The sequence below is a fragment of the Schistocerca piceifrons genome, chromosome 8 (assembly GCF_021461385.2).
Source record: "Schistocerca piceifrons isolate TAMUIC-IGC-003096 chromosome 8, iqSchPice1.1, whole genome shotgun sequence".
Taxonomy (NCBI): domain Eukaryota; kingdom Metazoa; phylum Arthropoda; class Insecta; order Orthoptera; family Acrididae; genus Schistocerca; species Schistocerca piceifrons.
In genome coordinates this window covers 491614769-491636218 of record NC_060145.1, presented here as the reverse complement: position 1 = coordinate 491636218, position 21450 = coordinate 491614769, and the positions used below count along the sequence as shown (strand labels likewise).

At 43.5% G+C, this 21450-nt stretch overlaps 1 protein-coding gene across 1 annotated transcript in view; it reads right to left on the bottom strand.

Annotated features, from left to right (window-relative positions):
* LOC124711736 (alanine--tRNA ligase, mitochondrial) overlaps window positions 1–21450 on the bottom strand; it is an 89355-nt gene that overhangs the window by 47079 nt on the left and 20826 nt on the right. Inside the window, exons 7-8 of the mRNA XM_047241948.1 lie at window positions 19003–19150; window positions 18176–18908 (exon numbers count right to left, since the gene is read on the bottom strand). Of these exons, the coding sequence (XP_047097904.1) occupies window positions 18176–18908; window positions 19003–19150 (881 nt within the window). The remainder of the gene's footprint in view (window positions 1–18175; window positions 18909–19002; window positions 19151–21450) is intronic.

The following is a 21450-nucleotide window of genomic DNA, read 5'->3' as shown; positions in this document are numbered from 1 at the left end:
AATTATTACATTGGTGTATTTTGTAACCTTTCCAAAGCCTTTGATTGTATGCATCACAACATCAATTGATTCCTCTTGCACAGAACGAGCCTTACCTTCCTAACAGAAAGCAGAGGGTCTCTCAGACAGACTGTTGCAGGTAAGAAGCTAACCACACATTTGAAGGACATAATATGGGTCCCACAAGGATTGACATTGAGAAAACTCTTGTTAATGTACATGAAAGATCTTCCATGGACTTCAAAGGCTGGTTCAAAAACTTCAATGTTCTCTTACCATAAATGCAGCCTAAACACAGGGTCTGCATTCGATGTTACCAGACACAGCTCAAATGAAAGCTGAATAGGCCTACAATTATTGGTTTACAGCCAAGAGTTTAAGCACTCATCTCACAAAGGCTCATGTTATGAAATAGATGTAATCCTTAACTGTGGTCCTGAAAAGGGCTCAGATGTAGCATCCCATCAAGAAAGTCTCCCCTGACCCGGGACCCTGGTCGATTTTTCCAAACCCTCCCCATTTCCTAAACTTCACCAGTTATTTTCCTTCCCACCTCTTCCTTCCCCTTCAACCCTTATCGCAGAAGGTGGAACCACTAACTCTGAAAGCTTGCAAATTTAAATACCATTATATATATATGTCTTCTTGCCACCGCTTGGTGAGTAGATTTTTTTATCAATCCAATTACATTATATGAATATAATAGAGGGAAACATTCCACGTGGGAAAAATATATCTAAAAACAAAGATTCTGTAACTTACCAAACGAAAGCATTGGTACGTTGATAGAGACAATAACAAACGCAAACACACACACAAATTTCAAGCTTTCACAACCCACGGTTGCTTCATCAGGAAAGAGGGAAGGAAAGGGAAAGACGAAAGGATGTGGGTTTTAAGGGAGAGGGTAAGGAGTCATTCCAATCCCGGGAGCGGAAAGACTTACCTTGGGGGGAAAAAGGGACACGTATACATTCGCACACACACACATATCCATCCGCACATATACAGAGACAAAAAACAAAGATGATGTGACTTACCAAACGAAAGCGCTGGCACGTCGATAGACACACAAACATACACACAAAATTCAAGCTTTCGCAACAAACTGATGCCTCATCAGGAAAGAGGGAAGTAGAGGGAAAGACAAAAGGATGTGGGTTTTAAGGGAGAGGGTAAGGAGTCATTCCAATCCTGGGAGCGGAAAGATTTACCTTAGGGGGAAAAAAGGACAGGTATACACTCGCACACACACTCATATCCATCTGCACATACACAGACACCATATATACATATTCCGCCAACCCTCGACGCTCGTGTAACTGCTCACGAGCATCAAGGGTCGACGGAACTCATCTAGCAGTGTCCATCCACCGCTCTGGAGTCTGAAGATGACTCTTTCATAGAGACGAAACCAGTCACTCACTCCAATAAAAAAATATTTTAACAAGATTGCGATCAAGGCTGTTTTAAATTTTAATTTTAATAAATATAGTATGGTAGGAAAAATGAAGAAATGAAGGATGGAAGTTGTAATGGAAAAATGATTAAAGACGAAGATGCATTCAAGTACCTAAGAAGTAAATTAAACAAGAAAAGAAACATCACTAATGAAATTTTGGGCAGAATACAAAATTGTTCAAAATTTTATTATCACCTGTCAGAGATAATTAGAAACTGGAAAATACCTACCAAAGCAAAGAGCATAATATACAAGTCATATTATCTACCAATTTTGACCTACAGATCAAAATGTTGAACTGGAACGAAGAAAGACCTGAGCAGAATACAAGCAAAAGAGATGCATTTTCTATGAGGGATTCCAGAAGAATGAGAAGGGACAGGATAAGATACAAAACAATACAAAACACCCTGTAGGTCAAGCCCATCGAAGAAACTATGGGGAGGTGGTGGTTGTTGGGATGTTTAAGGGGGACTAAACAGCGAAGGTCATCAGTTCCCCATTCCAAAATCAGGCAAGCCGAAAATCAACGGAGCAGGTAAAAACCAAAGGGGGAGGAGACGTCCCCCCAGGCGCTAAAAGAACACAAATGCAGCAACAAACACTACAGACAAGAACAGGACAGAGGAACACCAGACTGAAAGAAACAGAAGAAAGGAGGATGGCCGGAGACTGGTTGACTGACCATGAGAAAAAAAAAGGGAAAGAGTCAACCATCTCACGGCACACCAGAACAGCAACAGACACAAGGACAAAAGACACAGAAAGGGAAAGGTGCAGGACCTCCCTAAATCGAACCATAAAACGGACTACCACGGATAAAATTTAAAACGTCATCAGCCATGGAGGCATCATCGGATAAAACCAGAGCCAAAGTGCCCGGGAGATTAAAAGAATGCCGGAGTGTGCGCAGTCGAGGACACTCCAGCAAAATGTGGCCGACCGTCAGCCGGGACCCACACTAACACAGGGGGGGATCCTCCTGACGCAACAGATGGCCGTGCGTCAGGTATGTATGGCCGATGCGCAGCCGACACAGGACCACTGAGTCCCTGCGAGAAGCCCGCAGGGAGGAACGCCACACAGCGGCCGTCTCCTTGACAGCCCGCAGTTTATTCGGGGCTGTCATGCCACGCCACTCAGCTGCCCACATCCCAAGCACCTTACGGCGCAACACCAGCTGCTGGTCGCGAGCCGTAAGGCCGATCTCCAAAGCTGGGGCGTCTATCGCCCCTTTGGCCAGCCTGTCAACACGTTCGTTCCCTGGGATGCCAACGTGACCTGGCGTCCAAAGAAAAACCACCGAACGACCAGAGTGGGTAATGGTGGAAACAGATTCCCGAATAGAGGACACCAGAGGAGAAGAGGGATAGCAGCGGTCGATGGCCTGGAGGCTGCTCAGGGAGTCACTGCAGATGACGATGGACGCACCTGAGCAGGAACGCATATGCTCAAGAGCGCGCAAGATGGCCACCAGCTCTGCAGTAAAAACACTACAGCCAGCTGGCAAGGAGCGCTGTTCAACATGGGCAGCGTGAGCAAAAGCGTAGGCAGTGCGACCATCAACCAGGGAACCATCAGTGTAGACAGGCTCACAGCCCGGAAATGAGGCGAGGAGCGCAAGAAAACGGCGACGGAGGGCCACAGGCGGAACCGAGTCCTTAGGTCCCTGTGCCAAATCCAGACGGACGGACAGCCGGGACAAACACCAGGGAGGCGTAGGTGTACGGACCCGGAAGGGAGGCAGAAGAGGGAATGACCCCAGTTCTGACAGCAGGGACTGGACACGGATAGCTACGGAAAGCCCAGACCTAGGTCGCCGTTCGGGCAGATGGAGGACCATAGCAGGGAAAAGCAGGCGACGATTGGGATGGTCTGGCGAGCAATGAACGTGGACAGCATAGTCGGCGAGCAGACGATGGCGGCGAATCCACAGCGGGGGAACCCCGGCCTCCACCAGTAGACTATCCACGGGGCTGGTGCGAAAAGCGCCAGTTGCAAGCCGGACCCCACAGTGGTGTATGGGGTCTAACAATTTCAACACTGAGGGTGATGCAGACCCATAGGCCAGGCTCCCATAATCAAGCCGAGACTGCACAAGGGCTCTGTACAATCGCAGCAGCGTGCAGCGATCCGCACCCCAAGACGTGTGGCTAAGGCAGCGGAGGGCGTTGAGGTGCCGCCAGCATTTTTGCTTCAGCTGAGTAATATGAGGAACCCATGTGAGCCGGGCATCAAAAACGAGTCCCAAGAAGCGGCAAGTGTCCACCACTTCAAGCAGGTGGCCGTCGAGGTAAAGTTCAGGATGAGGGTGGACCGTCCGACGCCTGCAGAAGTGCATAACTCGAGTCTTGGCTGCAGAGAACTGAAAACCATGAGTCAGAGCCCATGATGCTGCCTTCCGAACGGCTACCTGCAGCCTACGTTCGGCGACTCCCGTAGTCGTGGAGCTAAATGAGATGCAGAAGTCGTCGGCATACAAAGAAGGAGACACCGACGACCCCACTGCTGCAGCCAGACCATTAATGGCCACTAGGAATAAGGACACACTCAACACCGAGCCCTGTGGGACCCCATTTTCCTGTGTATAAGAAGAACTAGAGACGGCACCGACTTGCACCCGGAAAGAGCGGTGCAATAGAAAGGTTTGAATAAAAGCCGGGAGCCGACCACGAAGACCCCACTCATACAACGTGGCGAGGATGTGATGCCTCCATGTGGTGTCATACGCCTTCCGCAGATCGAAAAATACAGCAACGAGATGCTGACGTCGGGCAAAGGCCGTACGAATAGCAGATTCCAGCCGCACCAAATTGTCCATGGCAGACCGGCCCCGACGGAAGCCACCCTGGGATGGAGCGAGGAGACCGCGCGATTCAAGGACCCAACACAAACGCCGCCCCACCATACGTTCGAGCAATTTGCACAAAACGTTGGTGAGGGTAATGGGACGATAGCTGTCCACCGCCAGTGGGTCCGCACCGGGCTTCAAGATGGGGACAATAACACCCTCTCGCCACTGCGACGGGAACACGCCTTCGCTCCAAATGCGATTAAATATCGCGAGAAGGTGTGTCTGGCAGTCCCTGGAGAGATGCTTCAGCATCTGCGCGTGGATGCAGTCTGGGCCTGGTGCTGTATCAGGGCAATCGGCGAGGGCAGCGAGGAATTCCCTCTCGCTGAAAGGAGCATTGTATGTTTCAGAACGACGCGTGTGGAATGAGAACGGCGTCCGCTCGGCTCGCTCCTTTAGAGAGCGAAAGGCGGGGGGATAGGAGGCAGTCGCAGAGCTCTGAGCAAAGTGCGCCGCAAGCCGTTCAGCAATGGCGGCAGCGTCCGTGCAGACAGCGCCGTCCAAGGAGAGCCCAGGGACACCCATTGGGGTCTGGTATCCATAAATCCGCCGGATCCGGGACCACACGAGTGAGGGGGAGACATGGGAGCCCAAGGATGAGACATACCTCTCCCAGCACTCCTGCTTACGCCGTGCAATAAGACGACGGGCCAGGGCACAGAGCCTCTTAAAGGCGATGAGGGTCTCGAGAGACGGGTGCCGCCTATGCCGCTGGAGAGCCCGCCGACAGTCGCGAATAGCCTCAGCAATCTCCGGCGACCACCAGGGTACAGCCTTCCTCCGAGGGAGGCCAGAAGATCGGGGGATGGCAGCCTCGGCCGCTGAAATGATGGATGTGGTTAAAACACGGACCACCCCGTCAATGTCACCCTGTGGGGGAGACTCAATGGCAGCAGCAGAAGTAAAAGCCGGCCAGTCTGCCCTGTGGAGAGCCCAGCGGGGCAGGCGCCCAGAAGAACGACTCTGGGGTAGTGACAAATAGATGGGAAAATGGTCACTACCGCACAGGTCAGGGTTCACCCTCCAGTGGAGGGATGGGACAAGTCCGGGGCTGCAAAGAGAGAGATCGATGGCCGAGAACGAGCCATGGGCAACACTGAAATGCGTGGGAGCACCGGTGTTCAAGAGGCTAAGGTCGAGCTGAGCCAACAAATGCTCCACGGCCCGACCGCGGTCATCAGAGACAGTCCCACCCCATAGAGGGTTGTGGGCATTGAAATCGCCCAGAAGCAGCAAAGGTGGCGGGAGTTGAGCCAGCAGCGCAGCCAAGACATGTCGGGGGAGCTCCCCATCCGGAGGAATGTAAACAGAGCAAACAGTAATAGCCGGCGAGAGCTCAACCCTGGCAGCAACTGCCTCTAAAGGCGTCTGAAGGGGTACTGGCGAACTACAGACAGAGTGGTGAACAAAGAGGCAAACACCACCTGACACTCGATGACAGGCAGCACGGTTCTTATAGTATCCCTGATAACCGCGAAGGGCGGGGGTCCGTAGTGCAGGAAACCAAGTTTCCTGCAGAGCAATGCAGAGAACAGGGGAATCACTCAGAAGCATCCGGAGCTCAGGCAGGTGGCGGAAATAACCGCCGCAGTTCCATTGGAGAATGGAAGCAGGAAGGGACTGGGAGGGCGTGAATGCGACTAAGAGGCAGACAGCGCCTCAGAGCCAACTGCCGCCACTGGGGGAGAGTCAGCTGAGTCCTTAGGAGAGGCCCCCAAGGGTTCCGTGAGGGCGAGATCTGCGGCAGAGGCGAGGATCTCCACCTCATCCCCGAAGCCAGGACTATGTACAGCAGGCGGTGCTGAAACCGCCGGAACGTCCTTCTTCTTGGACACATTCCGTTCCTTCTTCTCGCGTCTGCCCTTAGGGTGAGAGGGCTGGGAGAGCTTCTCTGAAGGAGCGTCGGAGGCCGACGACGACGCAGAAGCCCTACGATCAGCAGGTGGCGGAATCTTCAGCCACTGGCTGACATCTGGCTGGGAAGGAGAAGAAACGGAGGAAGGGAGAGCCCCGAGGGACCCCTTCCGCGAGAGAGGAACCGGCGGAGGCAACGCCGCCGGAGAAGGAGGGGGAGGAATCGAGCCTCCCAGTTGTGGAGCAGATGTCACTCCCGAAGTAAGCTTGGGGGGAGCGACAGAAGAGGGTTTGCCCCCAACTGCTAAGGGGGCAAGAGAGGAAGGCTTGCCCCCAGGCACGAGGGGGGCAGACAGAGATACATGGCCCCGAGGGCCCACTGAAGGCGGCACAGATGAAGCGACAACCGTCGCTCGCGTGGGCGACGATAACGTGGCTGCAGCATAAGATGTTCGAAGGGAAGCAGGATACAACCTTTCATATTTCTGTTTAGCCTCTCGATAAGTAAGCCGGTCCAGGGTCTTAAATTCCATTATCTTCCGCTCCTTATGAAGAACGGGGCAATCCGGCGAGCATGGAGAGTGGTGCTCCCCACAGTTGACACATACATGCGGGGGTGCACATGGAGAATCGGGATGAGAGGGGCGTCCGCAATCTCGACAGGTAGCGCTGGATGGGCAACGGGAGGACATATGCCCAAACTTCCAGCACTGGAAGCACCGCATCGGGGGAGGGACGTATGGCTTCACGTCGCAACGGTAAACCATTACCTTGACCTTCTCGGGCAAGACATCACCCTCGAAGGCCAAGATAAAGGCACCGGTGGCCACCCTGTTTGTCTTGGGTCCTCGATGGACACGACGGACAAAATGCACACCACGTCGTTCCAAGTCGGCTCTCAGCTCGTCATCGGATTGTAACAAGAGGTCACGATGGTAAATAATCCCCTGGACCATATTTAAGCTACTGTGGGGAGTGACGGTAACAGGGACGTCACCCAGCTTATCACACAAGAGCAACGCTCGTGACTGGGCTGGGGAGGACGTCTTGAGGAGGATGGACCCATTCCTCATTTTTGACAACCCTGCCACTTCCCCAAACTTATCCTCCAGGTGTTCCACAAAAAACATAGGCTTCGTCGAAAGAAAGGAGTCACCATCAGTCCTGCTGCAGACAAGGTATTGCGGTACATAAGGCTCCCGCTTGGCACTAGATCGGCGTCCCTCCCATGGCGCAGCCAACGAGGGGAACGTCTGAGGGTCATATTGCGCAGCATCGAAGTCGACTCTACCTCGCTTAGAGACGCTGGTGGCCGTGCGACCACCAGCTTGGTGTGATTTATTGCGCTTCATTGCGCCACATCTGCCCAGATGCCACCTACTCCGAACGAGGGCTCTCCCCAAGGGCGCCACCCAGCCAAAGCAACGGGTACCTGGCCGATATCCCGTTGCCCGGAGTCCCCGTGCCCCAGACAAGATGGGCACATACTCCTTGGCATGCATGGGGAGGAAACAGCTCTGGCATCTGTAGTGCAATCCCTGCGTGGTCAGGGGGCTACCACCAAGAGGGTACATGACGACCCCACCACAACGGACTGGCTACCATGCTGGATTTTAGGTGTTTAAAGGGTCCACAGTTGTCGTAGGCGCTAAGAAGAAGAGTGCGCACAAGGCGAGAAGGAGACCACCCAGAAGATGTTGGGCGTAGTCCCCCCCACACGACAATAGGTAACATGCAAGATGGTGGAGCATGATGGACCAATACAAAAACACCACGTAAGGTGTCCTTCCCCAAATGGCACGCACTGACGACGGAAATTTGGAAGAAGAAAGGAGGTCAAACCCAAGAGGGGACCATCACAGAAGGCCGAAACGTTTGAGACTCCTTTTAGTCGCCTCTTACGACAGGCAGGAATACCGCGGGCCTATTCTTACCCCCGAACCCGCAGGGGGAACTATGGGGAGGAACGAGCTTAAAATGGTTTGGCCATATGAAAAGAATGGGGCCAGAAACACATACAAGAAGAGCCCTAGAATGGGCAGAATCTGGACGAAGACCAACTGGAAGACCACGGATAAGATGGACAGACCAGGTGAAGGATGATGTGGACCCAAGAGGACTGGAATGGGAGGAGATGATGAATGATGGACTATGGGAGGAAACAGAAGCTTAGAATAGGCTCTGTGAACAACCTGCATCAAGCAGAAATGTTTCAGGAAGAAGAAAAAGATGAAGAATGCATGTCTTGTTTGATATAATTCAACATATTCTAAAGCAGGTGGACATAGCTCTCAGTGAAGCCTTCAAGGTTGCTCAAAGAGAAATTACTGGGAATGAACAAATAAAGACAGTGTAGCAGGAAGAAGCCATCCTCCGTATGGGCACGAATCAGAACCGCAACATCTGAAATCGAAGAGGCCTTTTCTCAGAACACTGAAGGTACTTAGAAATGCTGCTGAAAAAGCTAAGCTGTAACTGAGGAGGGTTTTGACCTACCTTCCCCTGGCTATAAGAGTGTTTCTGCAACTTTACCTCCCAACTACGGTGAGAAATGGATGACTCCAAAGTCTCAGAGTACACTGAGATGTGAGCTGGCAGATCAAAGGTTTACATGAATACAAAATGAAGGAAAGGAGACAAAAGGGGAAGGACGGGTGGGAAATTGTGACGACTAGCTCCACAGGGCGCTGTCGTGGTGCAATGGTAAAAGCTTAAAATTTGTGCTACACCGAGACCGGAACCGGATATAGGGCTTCTAATGAGCAGTCCCTTAACACTTCAGCACTAAATATGTCGGCCAAAAGTCATGTGTGCAGACTGACTTTGCATATTTTCACTCCTTGCTGCCTTACAGAATTACCTTCTGGAGCAGTGCACCTAAAGTAAATACAGTGTTTATTCAGCAGTATGATTAGTGTATGTGTAGGAAATAACCACAACTCTAGAAGAAGTATCTCTAAGGATCTAAGAATTTTCACACTCAATTCAAATTTACTTTCTCCTTAACAGAAGTGGGAGGATTGCCCACTCCATAAAGCAGGTACGTAGCAATCTCTGGTAGAATTCGTGGCAAGAGTACAACGTTGGCATGGGTACGAGTGTTTTGGAGTACATCATTCGGCACGTTTTATCGAACACGAGACCCCACAGCAGACAATTCCTTTTATATTCCCACATCGACCCCAAGACGACATCAATTGTTAATGCAGTGGACATTGGATCACTGAGATTGGATTGTGGATTTATGAACATATGATGGCTGGTTGGATGAAGCAGGTTTCTTTGTTAACCCAGGTCAACTGATGTGTCAGGATACACAATCACCAAGTGAACAGCTGCCCTGCCTCACATACACAGGCCGCAGTGGCAGTATTATGTTATGGGGGACATTCACCCGAGCTTCTGTGGGACTTGTGGCAGCAATCAAAGGCACCGTAACACCTGTGGACTGTGTGAACATTGTGTGCACCACACACATCCCTGCACACTCAATACCTTCCACGAAGGTGACAGTATCTTGTGGGAGGGTAACTCTCTGTGTCGTAAGACCAGTATCATGCTACAGTGGTTTGATGAGCACAATACTGAATTCGCATTGATGTTATTTTCATCAAATTCATCTGATCTGATCCCTATGGAACACATCTGGGTTGCTATATGTGATCTATTTAACACACCTGCAATGTGAAATATAAACTTAAGTTTTTATACAAATATTTTGCCACCTTTCTGACGTGTGGAACAGCAGACAAATTCATAGCACAACATGCAACTGCTCTAACACAGCATTTCACAGCTCTGTATTATATAGTGTGTCACAACCTCTGACAATGCTTGAAAATGACCATATGTCTGAATTGCTACTGCAATATATAATGTTTTAAGAGCCAAAAGCAAAATTATTTCATTTAAAATTTTCATGGGTATTGTGGACCCAGTTGTCATTGAACTTCTCAATGAAAAAATACTAGATTTTTCGAGAAAATATGTTCAACAGTGCCATCCATAAAAATTTATCTTTTACTTCATGCCGAACTGACTTTGCGATCTGCTTATCAACCTGTTGATTTCATTAGAATCTGCTCTCCATCTAGGTACAAAAGAAATTTTGTGTACTAAGTGACCAACGACAACTATGGATGGGCCATGAATGTTTCTGCTATTAATATGAAATGACGTGAACGTAATTTCTGTAGGTCAAAATCAGGAGTAGGCCATGCGATGGGATGCCATTTTTAATTTTTATACAATTCAGGAAAGAGTAAGTAGCTTACACAGTGTTTCTCACTGAAACCACCAAACAGTATATACAGCTGTGAAAGGTTTTATACAAAGGAAGATTAATTTTACATATTACAATGATTTGTAACTAAAGAATTATAATATAGCAACACTTACAGTTTCCTGTGGTTTATGTCCGTGATTCTAAATAACCTTTCCTTCAATTCAGCACATGTACATGTTAATCTTTTGTTTTTCCTACCTCCTATCTGTCTAATTAAGAAGGAAATTTTAAAATCAATTTTACTAAAAGGTTGAGTCATTCTTATTCTGTTTCAATGGCTCCTTTGCTTCCTCACTTTCTATAACACACTAGTATAATTGACAAAACAAAATTCCAAAAAATAATTTCTTCTTCTATTACGTCAATGAAAATGTTCCAAGACTGACAGACGATATGTCGAACCAGTTTATTTTTCTTGGATGACCCGCAACCATTTTCCATGTACAGCAACGGAAAAAAAAGTGGTTATCAGTACTAAACGCTCACATGATGGCTCTTTGCAGTACTAGTACTTCAGAAGGAGGATGGCTTTTAAAAGACTATGTTACACTCCCACCCCCTTTTCAAAGATGTTACAGACATCAGGGATCTTGAAAGAGACTGCTACCTGTACTACAGTACAATTGGGAATGTTGTCATGCAACAGACAGCATTGGCTTTCTCTTTACTCAGTTGGTTACGTGTTATCAGCTTCAGAGAAGGGTAGGTAGGTAGGTTGGGGGGGGGGGGGGGGAGGGGGGGAGAGAGGGGGGGGAGAGAGGGGGGGGGGGAGAGAGAGAGAGAGAGAGAGAGTCAGTCTTTTGTCTATCAGAGAACATTTTACTGCCTAAACTGACCTACTGCAATGCTTAGGTAAGTTTGTAGACTTCCACAGCCAATGCCAGTTTGAGTAAACTAATTTTAGGTATTAGGCTGCCTCATTATGAAACACTAAAACAACTAAAATGCTGACAATTCAACCAACTTTGCAGCTGTCCTCTTCACGGTGACTAACTTGCTCTGGAGAGGATTGCTGCAAAGTCAGTCAAAAACATGGGCATTTCAGTTGTTTTAGTGTTTCATAATGACACGGCCTAATAAGCAAAATTATTCTTTTCTGATTAATCCTCGATGTGGAACACATTGTATTATATTTGTGTTACATACTCTACAGCACAATAACATTATTAAGGAGCATAAATAAGCAGAGTTTTTGCATCTGCTTTCAAATCTAATGGATACAAATTGAACGAAGATGTATGCTCTTGGATTAGATAATGTGCACTTTTTGTTTCATAGATCCATATTGAGGAGATGCTCAAGAATTTAGAACATGTCATAAAACAAAAATGCACGATACATATTTACAATGAAAAACAGATATCCTAATGTATCTTTCACAGATCCCAAGCAAAATGGTCCTCATGGATACAGAGTTAGTCAAATAATACACTCACATGCACATGATAATTCTTAGGTTATTGTAGTAACACATCATCAGAGATAAAGCTCAGTTTACAAGATATACAAATGACAGATTTTATGTAAAACTCACATTGTTTGATATTACTAATAATATATATGCATCAGTTGGTTCTACTGAGAAATTTGTCAATGGAGTAGGAGGAGTAGGCCACCAATAAATCCTTTATGCTCCTCTTAAACTGAACTTTATTAGTTTTCGTGGCTGCTGGCAAGTTATTGGAAATGTGTTCCTGAGTAAGGGATACTTTTCTGACCCAAAGTGACTGACTTTAAATATTTGTGTAGTACTGATTTCATGAACTGAGATGTCAGTTTGGAAAAAGTAGATATATTATTTATGACAAATTTCATTCCGGAATAAATATACTGAGAAGCAGCAGTTAGTATTCTCAGTCCTAAAGCAGACTTCTGCTAAACATTCTTGAGTACAAGAATAACTCATCCACATGTTTTAGACCCTGAAAACTTTACCTTGGCTTCATGAGTTTCCAAAAAATTCCATTATGAGCCTCCATGAAGAGGAGTTTGGGACACGTTTTGTAGGCATATACAGCCAAAAGGAGGGACTCAAAAAGATGTCAACAAATGCACCCTCCCCTCCCCAGCACCACCACTGTGAGAAAAAGAGTTAAATGTATGTCATAAAGAACACATACAAGGGGGTGAATTCAGAATACCTTAAGAAATGTTTGAATTTGGGGCACCACATGATGGAATAACACCCCATGCAAATACGTCCACAGAAACTTCTCTTATATTCAGTTGTAAACTATGAGAAGACATACACCTCTACATTACCTTGGGGTTGCCACCCAATTTTATTTAAATACAGTTCTGAAATGGCTCCAACCACAGCACAAGTGACAAACGCCCTCTGCCATCCACTTCGCAAAGGTTTGTAGAATATCATGTAGATGCAGGAATACAGTGAAATACCTATTTTACATTTTCGTGCAGTCCAGACTTACAAAATACAAAATTGCGGAAACCTGCTGAATTGAGGGAAATGTTAAAATTCCCCAAAACATGAGCAAAAACACAGGTACGTGGCATTTATGATTAAAAATTGCAGTCCTCTCCAATACTTTGTACAGAATCTGTTTAAGTGAAGGAAATTAATTGTAAAATACAATCTTTACACAATAATTCGTGGTAAAGAATTTCATCAGTTCTTAAAAAATCACAAATGTGTAACAGCAAGTAAAATGTCATCAAAAATTGAAACTGGAATCTGGGTACAAGGCAATCGAGGTATTTTCCTACATGCTATGACCACAAATAGTATGTTCAAAACACAAGTTTTCAGAATTCTTTGTGCTCACCCAGAAAAAGGCAAAAATTATGAACACGTTGAATTAAACTGGAAACATCACAGCAACTAGGTGGTTAAACCGTAAGCATAAATGCGGACATCTGCTTAATGACAAACTTTGTCACCACTTTTGTTATTGTTTAATGCACTTCATATGCTCACCATTGTTAAAGTGTTATTTTAGGCTTGATGTGAGAAACAGACTCTTGAAAAAATGAATTTATTTCCCCTATTGAAGTCACAGGCTTATTAGAAGTCAGCTGAGTGAATTTCCGTACACTGTGTAAAATGTAAATTTGAAATAAAGCTCAGTTGCTATAGTTTTGCTTCATGACTTCTATCACTGCTGCCAACCTGTACAATCTATAGTGTGTGGTGCAAAGCACATACATGAGTAGTGTATGCAGTTGTAGCAATTGTATCGTATCAGATTTGAAGTTGAAAGACTTTAAAATGTACTATTGCAAAACCCTTGTTTTATTTCTGTGTGACATCTCTGTCACAGCACATCTGCACGAAAAATATGTTTTCAGCATTTCACAAAATGCTTTCACGCCTACCTGCACTCCTGCCATTGAGGGACCACTCCCCCTTTCTACACATACAGTAGGCAAGTTTATGTTACATGTTTTAGCATGGTGTGGTGGCTGCCCTGGCTATTGGGTGATTAACAAGTCGCCAGCCAATAAGAGTTCATTAGCCGGAAATGAGTGATGTTTCCTCGATTATGACTGAGCATATTCTTCAAGACCCAGTGTTGAATTTAAAAGGTCGATGATTGATACTGTTGCTGAATACAGTACATTGGAAATACGTGCAAAAAGATGAGACTGTGTTATAAGTGGTGCAAGAAAAGTTGGTGGCTGAGCCCCTTTGTCACATATTGGCTCGGTCCATAACACTTCACATCGATTATCTTGTTTTTTCCATTACCTCTGCAACCTAGCAATGGTTGTAACATAATTGCACAGTTAAGCTAAATGTTACAAGTCATGTTGACAACACCGATCGTGGATTACGTCAGCATTTCCTCTCTCACATCTGCCCTCTCCACAATGACCTAAAATATTCCCTTAATTCTACCACCACCTGTGGTGCGAACCATCTGTCTTTTGTGCCACTCATAACTCATTCAGTCACATCAAATGTCAATAGGAAGAAAACGGTATGAAAATGAGTGAGACATCGAGTAAGAACTTAGAACTGAGGTAAACCTTATAAAATTGGAGAATTTTTAGTACTGATCTTATGGGTTTTTCAAAGAGGCTACAAATTTATGTTGTAGAATTGTGAAAAATGTAAAATCGGAGAATGTAAAATCAAACTTTCACTGTATCTTCTATTTGCAGAAACCCTTTTCGGTCTTCTTAGATGATGATCACAGAAAGAAACTGGATATATCAACAGCTTTGTCTATGTCAAATTGGTACAGTCATGTTTTGTAACCAGTTGCATTAAATACTTATTCTGAATAGGTGCAGTTAAACCTAACAAGCATCCGCTGATGTAATTCCAAAGACAGAGCATTCTATTCCAAGGCTACATGGTGAAGTATCAACAGATTGTAAATTATACTTATAAAAACGCTCTTACAAAACATCTTTATAATAACTGCTGATCCACTCTCATGAGGAAATGGCAGGAAGTACTGATAGATGCAGCAGGTGCAACCATTCTTCAAACCACAATGCATTTTCTTCTGCACTGGAAGTTTATAAGCGAAATAAGCTGTCCGTGGTGTGCACATTGTTCGACAATCCAGAAATGTCTAAAACCTAGTTGCCTGTGCAATGCTGTTTCTGTGTTTCTCTGTAATGTTTTATCTAGCTATGCAAGGGAACTAACTATGGTAGGAGGAAACAGTTAATCACAAACCACTAAGCATTATTTAAATAAATAAAGAAAGAAAGAAAACAAACACACATTTACCATTATTTAATAGCCCTATAAATTAAATAAAAGTCATGCAATAGTTTCAAAGGATATCTGGAGCGACATATAAACAGGAAGTATACATGGACAAGGAAAAAAAATTCCTGGATTTTTCCCGGATTTCCCGTTTGAAAATACACTTTCTCCTGGGTGAAAATACACTTTTTCCTCGGCGCTGTAAAACTTATCAATCCTTAGTGTGTTTATGGTTTTCTACACAGGCGTAGAATTTTCCGGCACTTTAGAAACAAAACCCAGGGGGTGAGGGGGTGGGGGAAACAGGTTTTGGAAACATCTTTGATGTGCAGCAACATGTACGCTGCATTTTTTCGGGTTACGGAGGTATAAATTCGAATTCCACCAAACACCGCATTTTACTTTCCGAAGGAATGAATTCAAGACTGCGACACACTTTTGTAAGCCAGTCATAGCTCATGTCACGTGATCTCGCCAGCTGATGACAGCATAGACACGTGATGTCGTCAACCAATAGAAAGATTACTCTTAAGTAGCGCGAACGCACAAAAAAGAAAAGTTAATGGTTTAAATTAATATACATAGTGTTGCTACAACAAAGACAAAGCTTTCACAAATAATATTGGTCTCGAAGATTAATAAGCTGCAAGAGAAGCTAAGCTTCCACATATAATGCTGATCTTTTTGCGTGTGTCACACTTTAAGATACATCACACAAATGTGCCAGTAAAATTTTTGATAATGACGTAAATGTCTGATCTGGGCTCGAAATTCTTCTACATGGTCGTCCTCAAAGAGTTAATTTTTAAATGAGAGTCAAACGCTCTGTGATTTAAGAAATCAATTGTAGATTCTCACACATTGTTCAACTTGTGTCAAAGGAAATTTACTTTGAAAGTAACACTTTTCAAACCACATTCGCAATATTTTCCCGTGACCTGTTAGAAATTGGTTTGTTGTAGCAGTTGCCAGAGAGCCCCAGGTAACAGGCGTCGTGAACCATACTAAAAAGCATAATTCGGCTTAAAGTGCACAATCCTATGTCCAGATTCAGATGTAAATTTTCTTGAGTACCAGTACTGTATTTCATGTTTGGTTCTTTATTATGGCATAATGCCATACAAACTAGAAGATGGAAAACGTGCACTTGAAATGCAGAGAACAGTTGAAACTAGCCAACAGTGTGAAATTAAACACTTCGTTTCACATAAACTGACTGGCTCAGCGCAAAAGATAAATAAAAGCCAAATCTCTTTAGCAAACCGACAAAAATAACTTCATTGTCCTGCAAGGCGGGTAATGCTTGACTGTCAGAAAGGTGGAAATAAAACCTGAAACTAACAATATATTTTAGCCTTCCGTAATTATTCGAACGTATTTTACTTCATTTGGTAGCTCCTGGTCACAGGAATCCGTTTTGTTTTCATTTAATGTGAGAGCAATAAATGAAGAGGAAACAGCAAAATCACTAAATGTAAACACAGGTCATGTGGAGACTACCCACCTCCCCACAACATCTCAGACTGCTCTGTGCATCAGCCCCGGATCTGCGATATTTCCAAACCAGGGCAGTATTAGATAGTGGCGCCCAGCCACACATCTGTAGCCAGAAGCGGGAGAAGGTACTACTTATACGCGACTCAACTGCGCATGCACAAGAGCCTGCCCGCAGCTGCTCAAATGAATCTAATGTAAACAGTTGTCACGTCACGCTCATCGGAGGCAATTTGTTGTTAGGAAGCACTGCATATTCTTTCTAAAGTCTTTGACACACTTTGGTTGGCAGATGCTTGTATGAGCACTGTGTTTTGTTGTTGTATATGGTGTATCTCCTTTGCGACTTAAGTTTTATTTTCAATTTTTTTCTCTCGTTCATGTTTTGTTGCTGCAGTATTATTCTGCAGAAGTGGGATACAGTAATATCCTTCGTTAGAGTATTGGTTCTTACCAGTCAAAATCACAAAAATTTAACTGGTAACTAAAACAATGAAAAATTCCCGAAATTCTAAAAAATTCCCGGGTTTTTCCTGGTTTTCTCCCAGACGAAAAAATTCCCGGGTTTTTCCCGGATGTCCCGGGTCGTATACACCCTGATAAAAGAAGGATATATAATTCTATTGCAATTTCTGAAGAATCTCACTGTTGTTGTTGTTGTTGTTGTTGTTGTTGTTGTGGCATTCAGTCTGAAGACCAATTAGATGCAAGTCTCAATCCTACTCTATCCTGTGCAAGCCTCTTCATCTCCGCACACCTACAGTAACCAACATCCTTTTGAATCTGCTTACTGTATTGGTGCCTCAGTCCCACATTTCCTTCCATTACCAAACTGACTATACACTTACACCTCTTTTAGTCAAGTTGTCCCACTAGTTTCTTTCCTCCCAAAATCAAATCAGTACATCGACATTAGTTAGTGATGTTGTCAACTTAGCGAATCATAGCAGACTGACAAAGATATGCAGAAGCCGTTGAAGTCATTAGCGTTTGGAACAACAGTCACAGAATGAAACACGAAAGCATTGAAAGAAATGGGTATTAACAATGAATAGGCAGGAAAATCCTAGTTCCTATTTCTTCTGTTGACCAAAGAGATCTATATTTCTTGAAGATGTCGAATATAGACATCGACAGTCTGCTGTTGCAAAGTAAGGAGACATTCTGGTGGTCTGTTTTAGTTTAGTTTTAGGCTGTTCATTTGATAAAATTACTTAAATAAAAGTAACAGTATTTTTATGAACTACATCATCATGTGAAATTAAAAATATATTTCCATAGAAATTACTGAAAAATTAACAGGTACTTTCAGAAGTTGTCAACTTTAGTTTGGCTATATCTGCAAGAGAACATGATAGAACTGATACTTTCAGTAACTAACATTTTTACTGCAGACTTGACACAAAAACACTGTACCAAGAGTTTCAAAGAACAGTGGTAACATACATGAAACAATGATAAAGTCTCCTTTGTTTTGTCAGATAAACTGCAGAAGTAAGATAATGTGTCACATATGAAACAGTGAAGTAAAACACAACTTACCACTGTTTGTATCCATTACAATTTTGTGCAGAATGTAGCCTTGGCAGTTTGTTACACTGTTAACAGCTACTTTCAAACCATTTTGCAGTTCCACATAGCCACTATCACTTTCCTGGCCACCAGCTTCATGATAAAAGTTAGACTTGTTTAAAATTATCTTGGATTCTATTCCTGGCTGTGTTCTTTCTACACACTTCCCATCTACTACAATTGCTTGCACACTGCACTTCAAATAAGGAAACATATACACACCATTTTCTTTAGAATACATATATTTATATTGATCTTCTGTAGCATAAATTCCATTCTCCCTTAACTGAAGTATGGTGTCATAATTCAATTCATTTTCTGTTGCAACAGTGAAACCTTTTTTAGTCCTTAACTTAGCATTGTCAAGTTGCACATGAAAACCTTTCATATCTACACTGATTCCTTCTGCATCTGCTAATTCTCTGATATGTTTCTCATCTAGACCATATGTGTCATACAATTTAAAGACAACACTGCCTGGTAAAATAGGCTTTTTTCTTATCCCAGCTTCCCCCTCTAAATCTTTCATCAGGTTTTCTGCAGCAGTTTGGAGCTCTTGGTACCCTAACACCAGCCCTGGCATTTCAGTAATGTCCAAAGAACTCAAGTGTGGCTTAGCATTAACAATCTTTTTCCATTCCACTGCAGCATTGTTTTCCAAATCAACAAGAAGCTGTTCTTCATGCCCAATGATTAACTGCACCTACAGTTAAATATAAGAAAGCAAATGAAAAATTTAATTTACACTGGTAATCATTACAAATAATGATGATTACATTCATTTATATTAGCAATACCTGTTTCAGATTACTTGGGATTTCTGGATAAGCATCAGCAAGTGTCTCTGCAACATAATTACTCAGTTCACTCAATAAGGATTTTCTTGCATGAAAGTATCTTTCACCCACATGTATAGCTTTCCTGATGACACGCCTTAACTTCAGGCTGTGAACAACAACATTAATTATTCAATAATACCATTCACTGCGAAAAATGTATGCAACAACAATACCTAAAAGTCACTGAACATTTTAATAGTAAACCATTTGCTTAAATCTGCTACATTACAGTCTTTTTATAAAGAGAGAGACATTTATTCCAAGACATCCATAAAAACCTACATAATCAGTTCTGTTTGCATAAGTACAAATTACTCATCTACTGTTAACTATTTTTTAAATCACCTTATATATTTGATTTATACAGTTGCTCACATAAGGTACTATGAAACTGTGTAGACATAGTACTGCAACAGGTTGTATGTCACAGGTTGTTTTTCCCAAAATATAGTTCAGTGAAAACATTGTGACTACGAAAATGACTGAAAACAAATGTCAGGTATGATGGCCACATGGTCCTGATGAAAGATGGATTTGTCCAAAGAAATATCTAAGAATTGAGACTATTAATGTTATATCCTTAGAAAAGGAGTCAAGAATCCATTAAATAATAAGAGAGGAACATACCAATGATGGGACTAAGCGAGATACGAAGGAAAGGATATAAGATATGGCACATACGAAATAAGAAATGGTGTCGCAATAACAGTAGCTAAAGAACTGATGGACAATATTATGAGAAGGAAAGTTGCTACTCACCATATAGCGGAGATGCTGAGTCGCAGATAGGCACAACAAAAAGATTTTCACACTAACACCAACAATGGACACACATAAGCGCGCACATACACACTTACGCAAACGCAACTCACAGACACATCCTGGATTTTCCATTGTTTGAATTGATGAACAAAGCACTTAAGGTGGAAAACGTATGTAACAGAATAATTAAACTCAAGATGATAATGGAAGGAATAATAGGATGATTCACAATGAATGGGACAAAATGAAAATATTCCTCTGATTACAGTAATGACCTCAGTTCAGAAATACAAATATAGACTGAAAGGTTAACTCCCACTGTTGCTATGGACATTCACACATTCAATGTGGGCTCCATTAGTGACACAGCAGACGTCTATCCAGTACTGCTTTTCTGACGTAGCCCGAAGAATGGAGTTAATAGTGCTAACTGCTTGGTACCTTACTGCTGTGAGTCCCGCAGAAATAGGGTGACTATGTGGTGTCGCTTTAGCAAACTGCGTTAAAAACTATCTTTTAACAATTGTTATTGATTTTTTTGCGTTTTCTGCAACACAATACACCTTTTCTATCAGGGACCGCACAGCATTGAATGACAATGGTGACTTTCCATTGTTTCATTGTTGCCAACCTAAACTGTGAGAGTTAACCTTTCAATCTACATGTGTATTTCTGAAACGAGGTAGGTACTGTAGCCACAGAAATACTTTCCTTTTGTCCCATTCATTTTGAATCACACTGTATTCTTTCTATGACTCAGGATTATGCTCCTCAAACTGGATGCAAAACAGATGAACAGGATGAGTTTGTCACTAAACTGTAGGGTACTGTAACATATATAAAGACTGTGATTATAAAAGCCCTTAATGCTACAGCTGGGGATAATAGAAGAGGATATTAAACAGCCATAGAAAGCCACAGAATACCACAGAAATGAGGAAGGGAACGCATTACAACGAACATTTCTGAGAAATAAGTGCACAATTGGTATAGGATACAAGAAGAAAAAAGATAGTCACACGTTTAACAAATATAGTTGGAATTTGAAACAGAAATCGATAACAGACTATATAATGATAACTGAAGAAACCAGAAGATGCCTCACAGAAGTGAAAGTGACTTTCTTACATCCATCTCTCCACTGAGCAAGCATCAAAAGAAGTCTGAGAAATATATGAGAAGAGAATAAAAGTTCAGGGACAATAAGTAAAAACTTTCATGTTTAACAATAACTGTAATTCTGTCAGAGACAGCAAAATACTAGGAAGAGCAGTTAAAATGAATGTGTAGTATCTTGAAAAGAACTTATGAGATGAACATCAACAAAAGTAAAACTATGATGGTAGAATGTAGCTGAATTAAATCAGACAATTTTGAGGAATTAAATTAGTAAAGCAGACACTAACAGTAGCAAGCCAGTTTTCCTATTTGAACAGTACAACAACTTACGATGGTCAAAGTAGAAAAGTATATAAAATTCAGACTGGAAACGGCAAGAAAATCACGACTGAAAAAGAGAAAATTGTTAACATCTAATATTTAATTGTTAACAAGTCTTTTTTGACAGTATTCATCTGCATGGAAGTGAAATGTGGACATACAGCAGTTCACACAGGAATAAAGTAGAAGTTTTTGAAATGTAGT